The 21,982-nt window shown below is 42.9% G+C and overlaps 1 protein-coding gene across 1 annotated transcript in view; it reads right to left on the bottom strand.

Moving 5' to 3' along the window:
- LOC126258004 (legumain-like) overlaps positions 1-21,982 on the bottom strand; it is a 148,074-nt gene that overhangs the window by 82,467 nt on the left and 43,625 nt on the right. Inside the window, exon 5 of the mRNA XM_049955607.1 lies at positions 604-689. Coding sequence (XP_049811564.1) covers positions 604-689 — 86 coding nt within the window. The remainder of the gene's footprint in view (positions 1-603; positions 690-21,982) is intronic.

Genomic DNA, 21,982 nt, shown 5'->3' with positions numbered 1-21,982 from the left:
GTGCAGATTTTTATCTGGCATATAAACTGAGATCCCAGAGTATAATACTATAACAACGAAAACAATCAATAATTGATAAAATTATTTAATTGGACAGATAAAAAATCTACTCACCATGTGGCAGCAGAACACATAAAAGGCTGTTGTGATTGGCAAGCTTTCGGAGACAGTGGCTCCTTCTTCAGGCAGAAGGGTTCTCATCCTGTACGGTAAGTCTACCCAGGCCCACGCTTCTGGGTTACTTTCCCAAAATCTACCCCTTTTCCTAGACTTCTACAGTCCTTTCCTTCACCATTCTTCCTTCCTCTTCAACCATTCTGCCTGAAGAAGGAGCCACTGGCTCCAAAAGCTTGCCAATCACAACAGTCTTATGTGTGTGTTCTGCTGCCGCTTGGTGAGTGGAGTATATTAGTAGTTATAGTAAATAATCATATAATTTACAGCATTCTCACAGTCAGTGGCACTGTTATTTAAATGTTTAAGAGCCTGAAGAGTGGCTTCTCAAAACAATACACTAGAGGTATTATGCACATTTGTAATTTGATTTCATATAAAATAAAAAATACTATAAAAGAAGCTTCTTATGCAGTATTCTAGTCTTACCTTTGTATAACACGACCTGTTCCAATTCCTTTCATACCTTCGGCATCACCAGTGAGAACTTTCAGGAAATTTTCAGGAGTAACATCCTAAGAGCAAAATGAAAATAAAAATATTAACATCTGGAAAGCCAATAAGCCCCCCCCCCGCCCCCCCCCCCCCAAAAAAAAAAAAAAAAAAAAAAAAAAATCATTTGTTAAGAAAAGTCACATTATTCAAAATAAAATTCAAATGAGCTCTACACATCTTTACATAGACAAATCATGTGTGTCCGGTTTATACATCACACTACAACTCTTCCGCACCGTATGATGGCTAAGATCATTTTATCATTGACACAGTCACAAATTATGAATACAAAATGGGCATCTTTATGTGTAATAATTTGATTATATCAATATATAACACCAGGTAATTGACTTTGACTTTAATAATCGTCTTCAGACCTGAGTACAGTCCAGTCACATTTTTTAGACATCAGAGCTCCTGTTTCACACATGAACAGAACAGGGCAGAAAACAGGGTAAAACAGGTACAAAGTACACTCCACAATACATTGTAAAGTGGCTTGTGGAGTATATACGAAGCTTAAAAAACTATTGATTACTGTGTGGCCACATCCTCTGTTGAATGACAGTTCCTTTTGTAGTGGAACATACCACTTTGGTGGAGTAATGTGTGGAATAAGCATTTTTTCAAATGACAAATGATGATTGTCACTATAAAAAGTTTATTTTCGTAATGAATGAGATAATCTACTGCTTGGATGTATGTTCTATATGTGCATGTGCACCATAGAGTGAGAGTGTGACAAAGCCTACAACATCGTGGGGGACAAGAAATTACTTGATATACATGGCCTCAGCTGGTATCTGTTACATAAGATAAACCATTTTTGGACTCAGTTCATATCAACACAATTGTGATGTTCCTAATGACAAAGTACTTTTGTAGGAGAGCATAGATGTTTGATTGACCATAAAGTATTTGAAAAGACTGAATTGCCAGTCAGCACATGTCATTCTAACAGAGACAGATAGAACTAAGAGTACGAACTAGCCAAAAATTAAGAGAGTTAAACTAATAAAATTTTACTGAAAATCACAGACTGTCTGCAGAGCAGGTAGAGGAATCACATTTTGTGAATGGAATTAATTTATCCACAAAATTTGCTAAGTTTAAGACAGACGGGGAAGTTCATCCCAAGACTTCTGAAGAGTATTTACTAAATTTTTACCAAAGCAATGGAATGATTTGCACTAGGTTTTTTTAGAAGGTGAAGTTGCTGAAGGGGAAACTGCTCATTCTAAAGAATTTACATCTTGGTTTGACTTCCAGAAAAAGTTTAAAAAGAGGTACTGATGGCCCAATACCCAAGAAAAACTGACACTTGAGCTAGTGGACCAGAAGTACTACAATAATAGTTGGGGAACTTATAAAAAATATGAGGGGCATTCAATAATTTAGATGACATATTTTTTTCTGAAAGCAGGTTGGTTTTATTCAGGATTTCAATACACCAACTCTTTTGCCTACAAAACACCATTTTTCAACACAATATCCATTCAATATGACAGCCTTATGCCACCTTACTGGAAGGCAACATATGACTGCATCATAGCTGTCTACTGGTCAACATCAGAGCCAATGTAACACTGCATCATTAACCTCCCTGTCATCCAAGTATTGCTTCCTGCAGAGTGCATCTTTCATTGTGCCAAACAGATGGAAGTGTTTTTTTTTTTTTTTTTTTTTTTTTTTTTTTTTTTTTTTTTTTTTTGTGGCGCACAAGTACAGTGGTGATTAGCGCCCAGACTAAGTTATGAACGCACTGCGAAGCACAAGGTTAAAACAGCAACTAAAAAGGACAACACTATAAAAGGCACATTAACAGGCAAGGGATTAAAAGAAAACAGCATATACAAATGTCCTTAGACAGGTTTGTCAAGTGGATAAAATGAAGAATGCGAGCAGCTGTTCCTGGGTCATCCGCTAAAATGGCATCCAGAGTACATGGTAGGCCAAGATCAATGCGCAGTGTATTAAAATTCGGACAGGACGTTAAAATGTGGCGTACCATCAGCAATTGCCCACATGGGCAGAACGGCGCCGGCACAGCCGTCAGCAGATGGCGATGGCTGAACCAGCAGTATCCAATTCATAACCGGGCCAAAACGTCCTCCTCCCGCCGAGAAGGGCGTGAAGAGGTTGTCCAAGCCATGGGGAAAGGTTTCAAGGCCCGAGGCTTGTTTTCAGTAAGTGTAGCCCAATCGGCATGCCACAGCAATAAAATGCGCTGACAAATGACCCTGCTAAAATCAGATGAAGGCACACAACAAGAAGCTGTCCGAGGCTGGAGGACTGCAGCCTTGGCTGCGGCATCTGCAGTTTCGTTCCCAGGGATACCGACATGGCCATGAAACCCACATAAAGGTAACCGGAGTACCGTTGTCCGCCAGTTGCTGAAGAGAGTGTTGGATTCGGTGCACGAAAGGGTGCACCGGATACGGATCACTGAGGCTCTGGATGGCGCTCAGGAAATCAGAGCAGATGACATAAGCAGAATGTCGGTGGCGGCGGATGTAAAGAACAGCCTGGTAGAGGGTAAATAGCTCAGCTGTGAAGACTGAACAATGGCCATGGAGCCGGTATTTGAAACAGTGTGCCCCGACAAAAAGAACACCCGACACCGTCGTTGGTCTTAGAGCCATCTGTATAAATAAAAATCGTATTAATGAACTTCGAACGAAGTTCGACAAACTGGTAGCGGTATACCGAAGCTGGGGTAACCTCCTTTGAGAGCAAGCTGAGGTCAAGGTGAACGCGAACCTGAGCCTGGAGCCAAGGTGGCGTTTGGCTCTCGTCCACTCGAAAGGTTGCAGGGAGTGAAAAATCAAGGTGCTGAAGGAGGCGACGAAAGCGAACTCTTGGGGGTAGCAGGGCAGATACATACAACCAGTATTGATGGTCGAGACAGTCGTCAAAAAAGGAACAATAAGACAGGTGGTCGGGCATTGACAATAGCCGACAGGCATACCGACAAAGCAGTATATCGCGTCAGTAGGCTAGTGGCAATTCACCGACTTCAGCATGAAGACTCTCGACGGGACTAGTATACAATGCTCCGATCGCAAGACATAACCCCGATGTTGTATAGAGTTGAGGCGGCGGAAGATGGACGGCCGTTCAGAGGAGTATACAAAGCTCCCATAATCCAGCTTTGAGCGGATGATCGACTGATATAGGTGAAGTAGGACGGTTCGATCCGCTCCCCACGACATACCGCTGAGAACATGGAGGACATTTAGAGAACGGGTACAACGGGCAACCAAATATGTCACATGTGGAGACCAGCGAAGTTTCCTGTCAAATGTAAGACCTAAAAATTATGTTGTCTCCACGAATGGGAGAGCAACGGGACCGAGATGTAAGGTCGGTGGGAGAAACTCTTTGTAGCGCCAGAAGTTAATACAGACCGTCTTCTCGGCAGAAAAATGGAAGCCACTGGCAACACTCCAGGAGTAAAGACGGTCAAGACAACGCTGAAGACAGTGCTCCAGGAAACATGTACGCTGCGCACTGCAATAGGTGGTAAAATCGTCCATGAAAAGGGAGCCCGATACATCAGCTGGGAGGCAATCCATTATTGGATTGATCAATATGGCGAAGAGAGCGACACTCAAAACTGAGCCCTGAGGCACCCCATTCTTCTGGCGAAAAGCATCGGACAGGACAGAACCCACACGTACCCTGACCTGTCGATCCATTAAAAAGGCACGAATAAAAAGAGGGAAGTGACCGCGAAGGCCCCATGTATGCATGGTGCGGAGAATGCCCGCCCTCCAATAGGTGTCGTAAGCCTTCTCCAAATCAAAGAACATAGCCACGGTCTGGCGCTTCCGCAAGAAGATATTCACAATGAAGGTCGACAAGGTAACCAGATGGTCAACAGCAGAGTGGCGCCTACGAAATCCACATTGTACATTGGTAAGTAGGCGTCGAGATTTGAGCAGCCAAACCAAACGAGAGTTAACCATTCATTCCATCACCTTACGGACACAGCTGGTAACGGAAATGGGTCGATATCTGGAAGGCAAGTGCTTGTCCTTCCCCGGCTTAGGAATCGGGACAACAACAGATTCGCACCAGCTTGTGGGAACATGACCAATCCAGATGTGATAATAAGTACGAAGAAGAAAACCTGCAGGAGAAATGTTCTTCAGCATCTGAATATGAATAGAATCAGGCCCTGGAGCGGAGGACCGTGACCGGGCAAGCACATTTTCGAGTTCCCGGATGGTGAATGGGGAATTATAACTTTCATGATTCGAGGAGCGGAAGTTAGGTGGCCTTGCCTCCTCTGCCTGTTTTCGGGGGGAAGAAGGCAGGGTGGTAATGAGCGGAGCTCGAAACCTCTACGAAAAATCGGCCGAAGGCATTGGAGACATCCTCAGGGGCCACAAGGACGTCATTCACGACCGTCAAACTAGAAACTGGTGAGTGGACCTTAGTGCCAGATAGCCGGCACAGGCTACTCCAGACAACAGAAGAAGGAGTAAAACTGTTGAAAGTGCTTGTGAAAGCAGCCCAGCTGGCTTTCTTTAATAACACGACGACACTGCGCATGTAATCGTTTATAATTGATACAATTCTCCATCGTAGGGTGGCGTTTAAAGGTGCGTAAGGCACGTTGACGAGCACGTAAAGCATCTCTACATGCTGCAGTCCACCAAGGGATTGGTACGCGACTTGGAGAAGAAATAGTATGAGGGATGGAATATTCAGCAGCAGTGAGAATGACTTCCGTGAGGTGTGCGACCTGACTATTGCAGCTTGTGAAGGTTTGATCCTGAAAGGTCGCCCTGGAAGAGAAGAGCACCCAGTCTGCTGTGGAGCTGTTCCAACTAGTTGAGCATGGAGAGAGGGTATGATGCAGGAGATGGATAACACAAGGAAAGTGGTCGCTCAAATATGTATCAGAAAGCGCGTACCACTCAAACCGGCATGCAAGTTGGGTAGTACATATAGAGAGGTATAAATGGGAATAGGTGTGAGTTGCGTCCGAAAGAAAAGTAGGGGCGCCAGTATTGAGGGAGCCTCTCGGGCAGGATGCTGGAGAGCCCCAAAGGGGATGGTGGGCATTGAAGTCTCCAGTCAACAAAAACGGTGCAGGTAGCTGAGCAATAATTTGCATCATGTCTGCCCTAGTAACGGCAGACGACGATGGAATGTAAACAGTACAAATGGAAAATGTGAAATTGGGGAGACTAATTCGGACGGCAACTGCCTGCAGGTCAGTGTGCAATGTGATGGGATCATAGTAAATATCATCCCGGACCAGCAACATAACCCCTCCATGAGCCGGAATACCTGCCACAGGGGGTAGGTCACAACGCACAGAGGCATAGCGTGCCAAGACAATTTGATCGCATGGGCGTAGCTTCGTTTCCTGGAGAGCTACGACGAGGGGACAGTGCAAGCGTAGCAGCAACTTTAAGTACTCTCGGTTGGAGCGAATGCCGCGAATATTCCAATGTAGAAGTTCCATCATGAGAAGAAAAAGAAAAAGGAGCAGCAAGATGGGGTCACCTCGAAGGCCGCTGAGCGCCTGGCTTCGAGCGAGCACTGCCGCCACTATCAATAGGCGGAGAGTCATCGTCCATTTGTTCAGTAGGTTTGTCGGCCATCTTGTTAAGATGGCTGGGAGGGGGAGCTTCATCCGCCAGTGAACGGCCAGATCTTTGGCTACCAGCGGTGCGGCCAGGCGAAATGGATGACGGCCTGGGGCGACAACCGCTAGGTGGCGCAGGAGAAGAAACACGCCGTGGCGGAGAAGGAGAACTTTGCTTCCTATGAGCCTTCTTGGAAGGTCATTTATTCGAAGTACTGGTCAATGGCTGGGAGTTCGAGGTACATAGGAAGTCTTCACGGGACGGTTCCTTCTTGAAGGCCCGTGCATCTGACTTCTGGGTCTTAGTCTTCGCAGAGGCTGATGAAGGTGCTTGTGTCTTATGGGTGACAGGAGGAAGAGGAGACATTGACCGGGCGATCTTAGCACTGGCCGAACGGACGACCGTAGAAGCTAAAGGTCAGATCGCATGTCTGCGTCGACACCTCCCTAGTAGTCCGAGGAGAGGCGAGGACAGTACTGTATTTCCCTGCTGGGAGCAGCGTGGGCTTCCTACTAGCAAATAGCTTGCGAGCAGCCGAGGTGGACACTTCTTCTTTGACCCGAATTTCCTGTGTACAGCATTCATCCTTGAAGATGGGACAGTCGCAGGACGACGCTGCATGGTCACCCTGACAGTTCACGCAACAAAGAGACTGAGGTGGACAGTTACTCTCATGGGTGTCCCTGCCACAAGTGACGCATTTAGCCGCATTAGAACAAGAGTGGTGGGAGTGATTACAACACTGACACTGGCAGCAGCGCGTAGGTGTCGGGGTATAGGGGCGAACAGAAATAACCTCATAGACCGCTTTGATGCGCGACAGCAGCTGGACAATATCAAAGGTCAAGAAAAGTGTCCGGGTTGGTAAAAGGTCATTGTTGACCTTTTTCATGATCCTACGGACAGCTGTCACGCCCTGCTCAGCGAGGAAAGACTGAATCTCCTCGTCAGTCAATCCGTCGAGTGATCTAGTATATACCTCACCACGCAATGAATTCAAAGTGCAGTGAGCCTCCACCCGGACAGGGAATGTGTACAGGAGTGTGGCTCGAAGCAGTTTTTGTGCCTGAAAGGCGCTCTCAGTTTCTAACAACAAGGTACCGTTACGCATCCTGGTACAAGACTTGACAGGTCCGGCTATGGCATCTACGCCCTTCTGAATAATGAAAGGGCTGACAGATGAAAAATCCTTTCCGTCCTCAGATCTAGACACTACGAGGAACTTTGGGGCAGGCGGTAGTACTTTTGTCACTGGTGGCTGGTCAAGTTTCCGTTTTTGGGCAGAAGTTGAGAGAGAAGAAGAAGAGAAATCTATTGCGGAGGAATCCTCCATGATTGCCAGTGTCTCCGATGGCGCGCTTCTTCCTTGTGGGGACCCTCTCTGAGGGCACTCCCGCCTTAGGTGAATGTTTACACCTCAGATCACACCTCCCGAGAAACAGACGGAGGGACCAATCGGCATGGTCGGAAGGTGTCAGCTCAGGCAATCACCCCTCCCTGGGCCTGGCCTTTATCAGGGGGTATGTGCTTGCCTTACTTGTCTACCCAGGGCAGGGAATTACGCGATACCCCGTCACCAGCTATGCATGCGAACGCGTGGGTCAGCCTTCAGGCACGCACAGGGAGGAAAGAAGAAGAGGGGAAAAAAAAGGGAGAGAGGGAGAGAAAGGACAGACTATCTCAAACACTGAGACGGAGACCATAGGGTGGACAAGAAGGCAAGGTAAAAAGTAAGGAAGACAGTGAGAGAGGGAGAAGAACAAAGAAAAGAACCAAACAAAGGAAGGAAGAAACCAGAATAAGCGAAAAACCAAAATGACCACAAATGTAAGTCATGGAACCGTCCGTCTCCGGACGCAGGTGCAAACTACCCCCTTGAGGGGGAGGGACTCCTTTTAGTCGCCTCTTATGACAGGCAGGAATACCTCAGGCCTATTCTAACCCCCGGACCCGCAGGGGGCAAGTCTGAAGGTGAGAAATCTGGCCCATAGAGTGGATTACAAAGAACAGCCCAATAAAGTTTTGTGAGCTCCTCTCGGGTGTGAAGACTTGTGTGAGGCTTTCTGTTGTCAAGGAGAAGGAAGTTTGTTCACATTTTTGTGATGATTAATTAACACACTGACATCATTCTTCAATTTCCAACAATGCAGGAGTCACAGCTGTGTGTAGGCAGCCAGCTCATGGGAGATCAGACAGTTTGCACAACCTTGTTGCAATGATGACAGACACCTTACCTAGTGACTCATCGTACTTTTGTTAACTGGCAGGTCTCCTTAGACAATCTGCAAGAGCCTATGAATATCTGTGATACACTGTTTTTCCGCCAAAAGAAGCTCTCTGGTTGGAATGCACCTCTGTTACACACACAATGTTCAAGGTTATGTGTAGTGCCGCCACCTATTGGAACTCATGAAACTATAGGGGCTGAAGTGGGAATATTCCACAAAGTTCCACAACAAATTCTGCATATTTTCCACTGAAACTGACCAAGGACAAAAAATGTGTTGCATAACGTATTATATGCTCTTCATATACTGAGTGGCACTTGACAAGGGCTAAATACTTTGGTGATACAGTAGAGAGGAGTTAAATTGTTCATCCATGGATTATCTTAACAGGTCACGGAAGGGGATTTGGAATTGGGGTTGACTGACAGTGAATCACTTGTCGATGTTTATTGAAGGTCTGAATACATTAAAGAACAAGGGGATTATAAACCAGGAGATATTCAACAGTCACATTACAAGGAGGAGAATCGTTATCCAACCTCATTCCAAAGAAAAAAGAAAATAAATATTGTGAAATAAGGAAGAACAATAATGATAAGTGAAACAATCCACAGAGTAATTAGTCCCAGAAATTTCCCACCTATAATATACATATTGTTGCCAACTATCCCATTTTCCCAGAAAGTCCAATTTTGGCTATTATTTTGGTCAGATGCCATGTCCTGTATCATTTTGAACTCATCCTGTATTTTTCTAACTTTTGCAATTGTCATTAAACCAATTTATTTTGCCTGACACACCAAGGCTTTCCCTACTATCTCCACCCCTGTCGTGAACAAGTAAACCATTCCTAAAACTGGATGGTCACTTCTCTGTTTCTGCAGAGTGAAGGGAAGTTTTAAAGCCCTTTTTTTTTAATTTGTGGATGTAGAATGAAGTGAAATTCTCCTATATTTACCAGCTAGAAGGCTTTCTTTAACACGAGCAGTTGTCAGAATCATTACGAACTGGGAACCCATTAAAAGTCACATGAGAAATAGTTATGACTGGCGCAAAACTCTAAAGTTATTTTTAAATTATTCTGGTGACTCTGAAAGACAGTTAACCTCGGATATTTATTCAACATTTTTTCCATATTGGTGCAGTTGCTTTACAATGTTCTAACTTTTTAGAATGCTCTGATGTTAGTATAATGGAAACGTTTGATGCAGCCAAGACTCTGATTAGTGAAACTGAGCAAAAAATGAAATATTTTGATACTGGAGCAAATAAAGTTTTTAATAAGTTAACTGTTTCAGAAAACACCTTAAAGATAATCTTATGAACTTGTAAGTCTAATTGAAAAGAATTTCAAATCTTAAGATCATTTGCCAATGGCAGTACAATCTTGGATGCCTCTTTGTCTAGAGTTCAAGCTAAAAATTTAAGCATTTTCAAGAAGTAATTGACTCATTTCGGTTAGATGATGTAGCTGAAGATTGTTTGTATGACGAAAATTGTGATGCAGAAAATATTTTGAAACAAGGGTTGTGCATGGAAGGGAACACAAATAGAAGGTGGCTTAGTGTTTTCTGTACCTTGACAGCTAAAAATATTCAGATTCCAAATTTACTAAAAGTAATTCGTCCTGTATTAAGAATTATTCCTAGTTCAAATGCTGAGGCAAAAAGTACTTTTTTCTTAATGAATCATGAATAGACTGAATTGTGCAAGAAATGTACCCTTGAGCTTATAAAAGCAGAACTGCAAGTAGCAGTGACTTTTAATTTTAGCTGTATATGTAAAACTGAATGAATCTTTGCAAAAAGAAGCAAAAACAATACAAGCAATATTGTAAAATACACATATTTCAGGTTCTCAAACACCATCCAACTGTTTGATTTTGAACCGACTGTTGGTAAACAACAGTTCTGGAGCCATGGCCAAGATTAAGGATACAACAGTCGAACAATATGCCATCATCTGGAAAAGACAGTAGCCTTAACAAATCTTAGGTGTATGGCATATGCATGAGTGGTTGCTGGAGGAAAAAAATTGCGGCGGCGGGAGGGGGGGGGGGGTGGTTGGTTGGTGCTTAAGGGCACAAAACTGCTAAGATCATAAGTGCCCATATCGTAACGTAAGAAAAAACACGTACTAAATAAAAACCTGAAGCAAAAAAGGCAAAAACCCAATCAAGCAACTATAAAAGAGAATCTGCTCAGGACAAGTATGTCTCAAGGGAAAAATTCTCAAAACATCATTGAGATGGCAAAGGCCCCTAAGGGGGGAATCAAATTTGCTTTGCCATGCTGCTCTGGTGAATAAAAAGTAAGACACAATTGACAGAATGAATGTCATCTGCTAAAACATTTGACAAAGTAGATGGCAAACACAGATGTACATGTAAACACTGACTCAGAAAGTGGCACAGTATCAATGGTTGAGAGCAGTAGGCACACAGTGGGGCAGGGTCACAATTTAATAAATGGCGGTACTACACATAGCTCAACTAGAATGACCTTCTCACAATGTGAGGGCCGAGAGGAAGTCGACCATGCAACTGGGAGAGGTATAATGTCCTGGAGTTTGTTCTCCTGGAGACAACACCTTTGTGCACTCCGAAGTGATACTACATGTCGATAAACAACATGAAGATCATCCGAGGGAACAGAATGACTACTAGGCCGGGGGAGGAGAGCTGCAGCCTTTGCAGCAGCATCAGCAGCCTCATTGCCTGGCATGCCGATGTGACAAGGAACCTTCAGGAAAACCACATTGGCTCCTCACGCAGTAAGTGGGGGCATTCTTGAATCCATTGTACTAAAGGGTGGACTGAGTACAGCATGTGATGGCTCTGAAAAGCACTGAGAGAATCTGAGAAGATGGCACAATTTGGAAGCCTGTGTTGTCAGATGTACTATGTGGCTTGGTAAAGGAAGAAGTCAATATTGAAAAGGATCATCATCAAGCACAAAGGCTCACACATCTCCACGTTGGTCTTGGAACCATCTGTGTAGACGAAGAGACTGCCCCCAAGCAACATGTGAAATGGGAGAAACTTGCTGCAATACACCAGGCCAGGAGTAGTGTCGTTAGAAAGAAATGGAGTCCAAAATTAACACACACCCCAGCCCAAAGCCAGGGAGGTGAAGAGCACGCACCCATGGAGAAGGCAGCAGAGTGTTCAAAGCAAAGCTGTCAAAGCAGCAAATGATAGCGAACTCCAGGAGGCAACAGAGAAGATGGGCACAGCCTATACTGACGGTCAAGGGAATCATCAAAAAAGGTTGCATAGGATGGGTGAACGGGCATAGACAGCAAATGTAATGACTAACAACATCCTGCCGTAGGACAATGGTAAGTCAGCAGCCTTAGCATAAAGATTCTCAATGGGGCTAGTATGCTGTGGTGGATACAGAAAAACCTCAAGGAGGGGGCGCTAAAGATATCTTGAGCTACCTTCACTTTTATCGTAATAAAAATACGCTGACACAGACGAGCATGCTACATAGGAAAGTACAACTACTCAATAACTTGATTGAGTCAAGTCGACTGTCGAAAGAAATGAATGAACGCGTGCGGGCTGACTGGCAGGGGTGGCAATGCTAAGAGGGTGGTTTGAAAAGTTCTCGGAATCACCAAGAGAGGTCAGCACTAGCACAACGAGTTTTTCACATGATATTCACTGCACTGTTGCCTGTAAACATGTGCCACGTCAACTCTCTTGGAAGAAAGCTATGGTGGTGATGTGGCTCCGTTGTTGTACCCACATAGTGATTTGTGAAGATGGAAAAAAAATCGAGATTCAAGCAGTGATTAAATAATTTGTAAAGAAATGTATTAAAGCAAAGGGCATTCATGCTGATTTCCAGAATACACTGGGGGACTCTGCTCCTTCATATTCAACTGTTGCCAAGTGGACAAATGAGTTTAAGTTTGGTCATGAGAGCTTAGATGATGACCCACGCAGCGGTTGGCCAAGATGTGTCACTACTCCAGAAATAATTGAAAAAGTGCACGAAATGGTCATGGAGGATTGCTGATGGAAAGTGCATGAAATTTCTCACGCTTGGCCGATGTCATCTGAAAGGGTATATCACATTTTAACTGAAGAATTAGAAATAAAAAAAATATCTGCAATTCGGGTGCCATGACAAGGCAATGCGCATCTGCACATATGTGCCGTCGACATGGCAAAATTACACAAACTAAGGTATGAACTGTTGCCACACCCGTCTTATTCACCTCATATGGCTCCGTCAGACTTCCATCTCTTCCCAAAACTGAAAATTTTTGTTGGTGGACAAAGGTTCACTTCAAATGATGAAGTGATAGCCAGAGTTGACAGCTATGTGGAAGGCCAGGAGGAAACTCATTTTTGAGATGGGATCTAGGCACTGGAACATTGTTGGACCAAGGTGCATTAATCTACAGGGAGACTACATTGAAAAATAAAAAAAGATTCAGTGATGTAAGTACGTTTTTTCTATTCCATTCCGAGAACTTTTCAAACCACCTTCGTAGTATGGAAGGCACCAGTGGCTAAATGTATCCTGCAATGGTGGATGGTGTTAAGACGTTGTTAAGATAGAAGGACTTGCAGATCAATATACAATTCATCCATAATCCAGTTTCGAACAACAAGTGACCAATAGAAATGGAGGAGAATGGTCCGATTCGCTCCCCATGAGGTACTGCATGAAACACGTAGAACAGTGAGGGAGGGAGTACAATGAGCTGGCAGGTAAGAGACGTGGGAAGACCAACAGAGCTTCCTATCAAACGTGAGGCCCAAGAATTTCGTTATGTCAATGAATGGACTGAGACATACGGACGGGGGAAGAAATTCCCAGCACTGCCAGAAGATCATAGAGACAGTCTTGCCAGTGGAAAAGCAGATGCCATTGCTGATGCTCCATGAGTAAAAATGATCAATACATTGCTGAAGACACCACTCAAATAGACAGGTTCATAGAGAGCGGCAATATATTGCAAAGTCATCAATGAAAAGAGAGCCTGAGATACCTGGCAGGAGACAATCCACAATGTGGTTAATGGCTATAGCAGGTAAGACAACACTGAGCACAGAACCCTGAGGCGTCCCGTTCTCCTGAGCAGAAGTGTCCGAAAAAGCTGGGCCCACACAGTATTGTAAAAATTACCAGAAAAAAAGTGTCAGGTGACCCTGTAAGTTACACTAGTGCATAATATGGAGGACACCTGTCCTCCAGCAGGTGTCATACGCCTTCCCCAAATCGAAAAACACACCCACAGTTTGGCACTTCCGCAAAAAAATTGTTCATAATATGAGGTGACAATGTGATGAGATAATCAACTGTAGAGCGATGCCTATGGAATCCACACTGGGTATTAGTGAGGAGATTACAAAACTCTAACAACCACGGCAGCCAACCATGAATCATACGTTCCATCACCTTTCAGACGCTACTGGAAGGTAGCTATTTGTCCTTACCAGGCTTAGGTATAGAAATGACAATGACCTTATGTTGTTGTTGAGGTCTTCAGTCCTGAGACTGGTTTGATGCAGCTCTCCATGCTAATCTATCTTGTGCAAGCTCCTTCATCTCCCAGTACCTACTGCAACCTACATCCTTCTGAATCTGCTTAGTGTATTCATCTCTTGGTCTTCCTCTACGATTTTTACCCTCCACACTGCCCTCCAATACTAAATTGGTGATCCCTTGATGCCTCAGAACATGTCCTACCAACCGATCCCTTCTTCTAGTCTAGTTGTGCCACAAACTTCTCTTCTCCCCAATCCTATTCAATACTTCCCATTAGTTATGTGATCTACCCATCTAATCTTCAACATTCTTCTGTAGCACCACATTTCGAAAGCTTGTATTCTCTTCTTGTCCAAACTATTTATCGTCCATGTTTCACTTCCATACATGGCTACACTCCATACAAATACATTCAGAAACGACTTCCTGACACTTAAATCTGTACTCGATGTTAACAAATTTCTCTTCTTCAGAAACACTTTCCTTGCCATTGCCAGTCTACTTTTTATATCCTCTCTACTTCGACCATCATCAGTTATTTTGCTCCCCAAATAGCAAAACTCCTTTACTACTTTAAGTGTCTCATTTCCTAATCTAATTCCCTCAGAATCACCCGACTTAATTCGACTACACTCCATTATCCTCGTTTTGCTTTTGTTGATGTTCATCTTATATCCTCATTTCAAGACACTGTCCATTCCGTTCAACTGCTCTTCCAAGTCCTTTGCTGTCTCTGACAGAATTACGTCATCGGCGAACCTCAAAGTTTTTATTTCTTCTCCATGGATTTTAATACCTACTCCAAATTTATCTTTGTTTCCTTTACTGCTTGCTCAATATACAGATTGAATAACATCGGGGAGAGGCTACAACCCTGTCTCACTCCCTTCCCAACCACTGCTTCCTTTTCATGTCCCTCGACTCTTATAACTGCCATCTGGTTTCTGTACAAATTGTAAATAGCCTTTCGCTCCTTGTATTTTACCCCTGCCACCTTCAGAATTTGAAAGAGAGTATTCCAGTTAACGTTGTCAAATGCTTTCTCTAAGTCTACAAATGCTAGAAACGTAGGTTAGCCTTTCCTTAATCATCCTTCTAAGATAAGTCGTAAGGTCAGTATTGCCTCACGTATTCCAACATTTCTACAGAATCCAAACTGATCTTCCCCGAGGTCGGCTTCTACCAGTTTTTCCATTCGTCTGTGAATAATTCGCGTTAGTATTTTGCAGCTGTGACTTATTAAACTGATAGTTCGGTAATGGCAATGGCAAGGAAATAGTTTCTGAAGAAGAGAAATTTGTTAACATCGAGTATAGATTTAAGTGTCAGGAAGTCGTTTCTGAAAGTATTTGTATGGAGTGTAGCCATGTATGGAAGTGAAACATGGACGATAACCAGTTTGTATAAGAAGAGAACAGAAGCTTTCGAAATGTGGTGCTACAGAAGAATGCTGAAGGTAAGGTGGGTAGATCACGTAACTAATGAGGAGGTATTGAATAGGATAGGGGAGAAGAGAAGTTTGTGGCACAACTTGACTAGAAGAAGGGATCAGTTGGTAGGACTTGTTTTGAGGCATCAAGGGATCACAAATTTAGCATTGGAGGGCAGCGTGGAGGGTAAAAATCGTAGAGGGAGACCAAGAGAGCAATACACTAAGCAGATAGGTACTGGGAGATGAAGAAGCTTGCACAGGATAGAGAAGCATGGAGAGCTGCATCAAACCAGTCTCAGGACTGAAGACCACAACAACAACAACAGTTCGGTAATTTTCACATCTGTCAACACCTGCTTTCTTTGGGATTGGAATTATTACATTCTTCTTGAAGTCTGAGGGAATTTCGCCTGTCTCGTACATCTTGCTCACCAGATGGTAGAGTTTTCTCAGGACTGGCTCGCCCAAGGCCGTCAGTAGTTCTAATGGAATGTTGTCTACTCCCGGGGCCTTGTTTCGACTCAGGTCTCTCAGTGCTCTGTCAAACTCTTCACGCAGTATCGTATCTCCCATTTCATCTTCAGCTACATCCTCTTCCATTTCCATAATATTGTCCTCAAGTACATCGCCCTTGTATAGACACTCTATATACTCCTTCCACCTTTCTGCTTTCCCCTCTTTGCTTAGAACTGGGTTTCCATCTGAGCTCTTGATTTTCATACAAGTGGCTCTCTTTTCTCCAAAGGTCTCTTTAATTTTCCTGGAGGCTGTATCTATCTTACCCCTAGTGAGATAAGCCTCTACATCCTTACATTTGTCCTCTAGCCATGCCTGCTTAGCCATTTTGCACTTCCTGTCGATCTCGTTTTTGAGACGTTTGTATTCCTTTTTGCCTACTTCATTTACTGCATTTTTATATTTTCTCCTTTCATCAATTAAATTCAATATTTCTTCTGTTACCCAAGGATTTCTACTAGCCCTCGTCTTTTTACCTACTTGATCCTCTGCTGCCTTCATTACTTCATCCCTCAGAGCTACCCATTCGTCTTCTACTGTATTTCTTTCCCCCATTCCTGTCAATTGTTCCCTTACGCTCTCCTTGAAACTCTGTACAACCTCTGGTTCTTTCAGTTTATCTCCTTAAATTCCCACCTTTTTGCAGTTTCTTCAGTTTTAATCTACAGTTCATAACAAATAGATTGTGGTCAGAGTCCACCTCTGCCCCTGGAAAAGTCTTACAATTTAAAACCTGGTTCCTAAATCTCTGTCTAACCATTATATAATCTATCTGATACCTCCTAGTATCTCCAGGATTCTTCCTCGTATACAACCTTCTTTTATGATTCTTGAACCAAGTGTTAGCTATGATTAAGTTATGCTCTATGCAAAATTCTACCAGGCGGCTTCCTCTTTCATTTCTTAGCCCCAATCCATATTCACCTACTATGTTTCCTTCTCTACCTTTTCCTACTGTCGAATTCCAGTCACCCATGACTATTAAATTTTCGTCTCCCTTCACTACCTGAATAATTTCTTTTATCTCATCATACATTTCTTCAATTTATTCGTCATCTGCAGAGCTAGTTGGCTTATAAACTTGTACTACTATAGTAGGCATGGGCTTCGTGTCTATCTTGGCCACTATAATACGTTCACTATGCTGTTTGTAGTAGCTTACCCGCATTCCTATTTTCCTATTCATTATTAAACCTACTCCTGCATTACCCCTATTTGACTTTGTGTTGATAACCCTGTAGTCACCTGACCAGAAGTCTTGTTCCTCCTGCCATCGAACTTCACTTCCAGTTTTCTTTCTCCTGATAACGACATCCTCTTGAGTAGTCCCCGCCCGGAGATCCGAATGGGGGACTATTTTACCTCCGGAATATTTTACCCAAGAGGACGCCATCATCATTTAATCATACAGTAAAGCTGCATGCCCTCGGGAAAAATTACGGCCGTAGTTTCCCCTTGCTTTCAGCCGTTCGCAGTACCAGCACAGCAAGGCCGTTTTGGTTATTGTTACAAGGCCAGATCAGTCAATCATCCAGACTGTTAACCATTAACAAATTCTTGTCTCAACAGATTTTATTAACAGCAGTACCAAATCTTAACATACAGATACTACTTGGTTTAGACTGGCTACTTTAAAATATAGCCTCACTAGATTTAATGCAGTGGAAACTCCAGGTAGGAATATCAACAATGTAGGAAAAGCTAGACTGTTATTCACCATAAAGAAGACATGTCAAGTTGCAGACAGGCACGATTAAAAGACACTCACATATAGCTTTCGGCCACAGCCTTCATCAGTACACACACACACACACACACACACACACACACACACAGACAGACAACAACAACTCCAGCATCTCAGGTCAGAATGCAACATCACATGGAATGCAAGCAGCAATCCGTACGTGGTGCGGAAGTGGAAAGGTAAGGAATAGTAGAGTACAGGTGGAGAGAGAGAGAGAGAGAGAGAGAGAGAGAGAGAGAGAGAGAGAGACGAATGCTGTATGGTGGAGTGTGCAGGGACTGGACTCAAAAAATGGTTCAAATGGCTCTGAGCACTATGGGACTCAACTGCTGAGGTCATTAGTCCCCTAGAACTTAGAACTAGTTAAACCTAACTAACCTAAGGACATCACAAACATCCATGCCCGAGGCAGGATTCGAACCTGCGACCGTAGCGGTCTTGCGGTTCCAGACTGCAGCGCCTTTAACCGCACGGCCACTTCGGCCGGCAGGGACTGGACTGCCAACAGGCGCAGCATCAGGAGGTTGTGGGGCATAGGGGTAGGAAAAAAAAAGGAACAAAAAGGAGAGGAGTGGGGAAAGACAGACAGACGCATTGGTAGAGGGCTGCAAATAAACGAGGTGGGATATGAGAATGGGGAGAAAACGAAAGGACAGAGGGGTTGGAAACTACTGGGTGGAAGGTGTGGGAACAGTATGTTACAGTAGGTTCAGGCTGGGATAGTTACGGAAGCGGAGAATATGTTGGATAACTCCCATTGCGAGGTTCAGAAAAGCTGGTGGTGGAGGGAAGGATCCAGATGGCTTGGATAGTGAAGCAGCTGTTGAAATCAAGTGTGCTATATTTGGCTGTTTGTTGTGCTACAGGGCGGTCTACTTTGCTCTTGGCCACAGTTTGGCGGTGGCTGTTTATCATGATGGACAGCTGGTTGACAGACATACCAATATAAACAGCTGTGCAGTGATTGCAGCACAGCTGGTATATGACAAAGCTGCTTTCACAGGTGGTAAGATGAACCTGTGATAGTACTGGAATAGGAAGTGCTGGATGGGTGGATTGGGCAGGTTTTGCACCTGGGTTTTCCACTGGGATATGATTCTTGTGGAAAGGGGTTAGGACTGGGAGAGGCATACAGATGGACTACGATGTTGTCGAGGTTGGGTGGGGGACGGAACACCACTTTAGGAGGGGTGGGAAGTATCTTGGGTAGGATGTTCCTCATTTCAGGGTACAATAAAGCCCTGATCCTCTCCTCCTTTGTTTTGTTCTTCCCCACCTCTCTGGTTCACAACCTCCTGATGCTGCGCCTGTTGGCAGTCTAGTCTCTGCACACTCCACCAGTGTTCGTCTCTCCCTCCACCCATACACTACTACCTGTTCCCCTTCCACATTGCTGGTTGCATTCCACATGATGTTGCATTTTGGCCCGAGATGCTAGATTTGGTGTGTGTGTGGGCGCGCGCGTTTGTGTGTGTGTGTGTGTGTGTGTGTGTGTGTGTGTCGTACCTGTTGCAACTTGATGCACCTTCTTTATGTAAGTAGCTATCTATCATTTCCTACATTGTTAATTTTAATGCAAATATAGTAATGTGGTAAAGGGATAAAAATACTGAGTATCTTTTGAAAATAAGTCTGTAGATTTTAAGCAAGAATTACAAATATTGAAGTACGTTAACTTAGTAGCTTCAGCCTATACAGTAGCACTGGACAGCCCAGTCCCAGCAGAGGAAGAACTACTATAAATTATATTAGTCAATCCACAAGAATCTATCATATTAACGTAAATGTGGGAATGGGAATTACAGGGTATCTTACTTAAGTATCACTCAAGTTTTTTTGGACACACCTAGAGTGACTGATGACTATATTTATATAATCATAGAATTTGGTCTCGTTCATATAATAATCCATTATTAGTAATGAAAAACTGAACAGGGGAATTCGTTAAGTATTAGACACTCAGACTTTAAAAAGAGATAGGTCAGTTAGTATGGAAGAACTACAATCTATGTTTGAACAAGCAAAATATTTCAGTTCCATGAGTGCATTGGTATAATATTAATCAGGCTTCACTGGAGGCCAAAATTTTGAGTCATCCTAAAATGCATCAACCCTTTAATCTGGACATGGTTCAGAATGTTGACTTGGATGTGAATTGTTTCAAGAAGAGTGGGATCACAATAAGGGAGAACATAATACAATAGCTCTTGCCAGTAGGACCTTACAAACACAAATTAAATTATAAGGTTCAAATGGCTCTGAGCACTATGGGACTCAACTGCTGTGGTTATCAGTCCCCTAGAACTTAGAACTATTTAAACCTAACTAACCTAAGGACATCACACACATCCATGCCCGAGGCAGGATTCGAACCTGCGACCGAAATTATAAGGAATTTTCATCCATAGTTTGGGGTTTGCACAATTTACAAACCGTAATTTGGGGTTCCCAGGAGACTGCTACACAGTAGATTAATGGAATGAGTACACGTTTTACAGGAGTTCAAGATAAAGGTAAATTATGTAGAAAGTTTACAAAACACAGTGCTGGATGTGCTACCACCATCACCCATGGGAAGGAATACAGGAACTAAAACAGAAGATCCCGGTGTTGCATTTACAGTCAGTTTTTTGGCTGTTGGTAGCACAAACGAGGAAAGAAAGTCGACCAGAAACATAAAAGGACCGTAAACTGATGAAAATTTAAAAGAATTATTGAATTCTATAATTTAGAGGGGGCAGATAAGAACAAATGGTTATTCAAGGGAGACACTTTGTTTTGGAGAAAGCATGAAAAATCATGTCAGTGGAAGTTAAGTACATCTAAAATATTAGTCTACGATTTGATCTGGTTCATACACAGGGGATATGGACATTTGGTAGACAGAAGAGTTTCACACCTATGACAAAGTTTTATTGTTTTAAGAATCTGGGTACAGAAGTAAAACGAAAATTAAGAAGTTGTGATATATGTCAAAAGGTTAAGGAAGATAATAGGCCAATAACTTCTACACTGTATCCAGTAATTCCAAAAGCATTACATGACTGAACAGCAGCTGATTTTTTTAGCCCTTTGCCAAACAGCAAAGTTGGTGGTTCCTATAGTTTAGTCTTAGTAGAAGATTGGTTGAAATACATAGAACTGTATCCCATAAAGTTAGCAAATACAGCTACTGTATAATCAACTGTTATGAGGTTACTTCATGGATGTGGGCAAACCTAATCATTTGCTCACCAATAATGGAAGTCAATTAAGTATTACTTTCAAAGCATTTTTAGCATCAGAAGGTGTAAAACACATACTTCTTTTTAAGTATCACCCACAAACCAACACATCATATATCGATCTACTAAGTGCATTACCGGGGTGCAAATAATCCTCGAGCTCCATGTTATACTTCATGAGGTGCCCTACTTATCAACAAGACTTTCACCAGTAGAAGCGATCAACAAAAAGTTCATTGGAGAACCACTGCAAAATTTTTTCTTGGCTCGAGGTAAACAATGTACCAACTAGTAATTTACAAGTAAATGTAGAGAGGCATTTAAAACAAGCACAATGTCGAGTGTGAGAACATAATTTTAAAGCAAGTGCCCCCAAATTTAAATTGAATGACATGGTGCTAGTAAAAGCATTTCATTGCAGTTCACAACTGAGGAAAGAGACAAAAGTCCTTATGAAATTACGAGGATTCCATACCCGAAGCTTGTTTTTCCAACAGATCCCTCAAGTGGTAAGGGAAAAGGTCTACATAAGATAGATATGTTCAAAAGATATATGTTCTAGAAAACAAGCCTCGTAAGTTCACATTCTGTGTGGACCAAATGGATTGACATCTGCTAAGCATCGCGCTGTCTGTTATATTTTTTCCATGTTAAATTTCCATATAGCGATATCTCACCTTTCCACAATTTTCTTAAAAACTATAGTTTCTTTTAATTATATTATGTCTTGCAAATAAATAATAGATAGGACTACAGAAAAAGATTACGAGTGATAGCTCACAGGCTTTCGATGAGAACACGAGTGAGACACATATATTACCAGGCTTAAAAGCCTACATGTGTTTTACACTCTAACATAACTAATTAATACATAATTTAGTACTTGTCTGTAACTTATGACATACATTTAGATTCATATCTGGATTTTTACAGTAAACTTGTAAGAAACAATATGTTAACCATATAAGCTATGACATCTCTCTCAGGTTTAATAACACTACAAATACAAACAGAAGTTCATATTGGTTAAAGGTGAATTACAAAGCAGAATGCGTC

This window comes from Schistocerca nitens, chromosome 1 (assembly GCF_023898315.1).
Source record: "Schistocerca nitens isolate TAMUIC-IGC-003100 chromosome 1, iqSchNite1.1, whole genome shotgun sequence".
Taxonomy (NCBI): domain Eukaryota; kingdom Metazoa; phylum Arthropoda; class Insecta; order Orthoptera; family Acrididae; genus Schistocerca; species Schistocerca nitens.
Note: the sequence above shows the minus strand (reverse complement) of the source record. Positions and strands in the feature narration are given on the sequence as shown.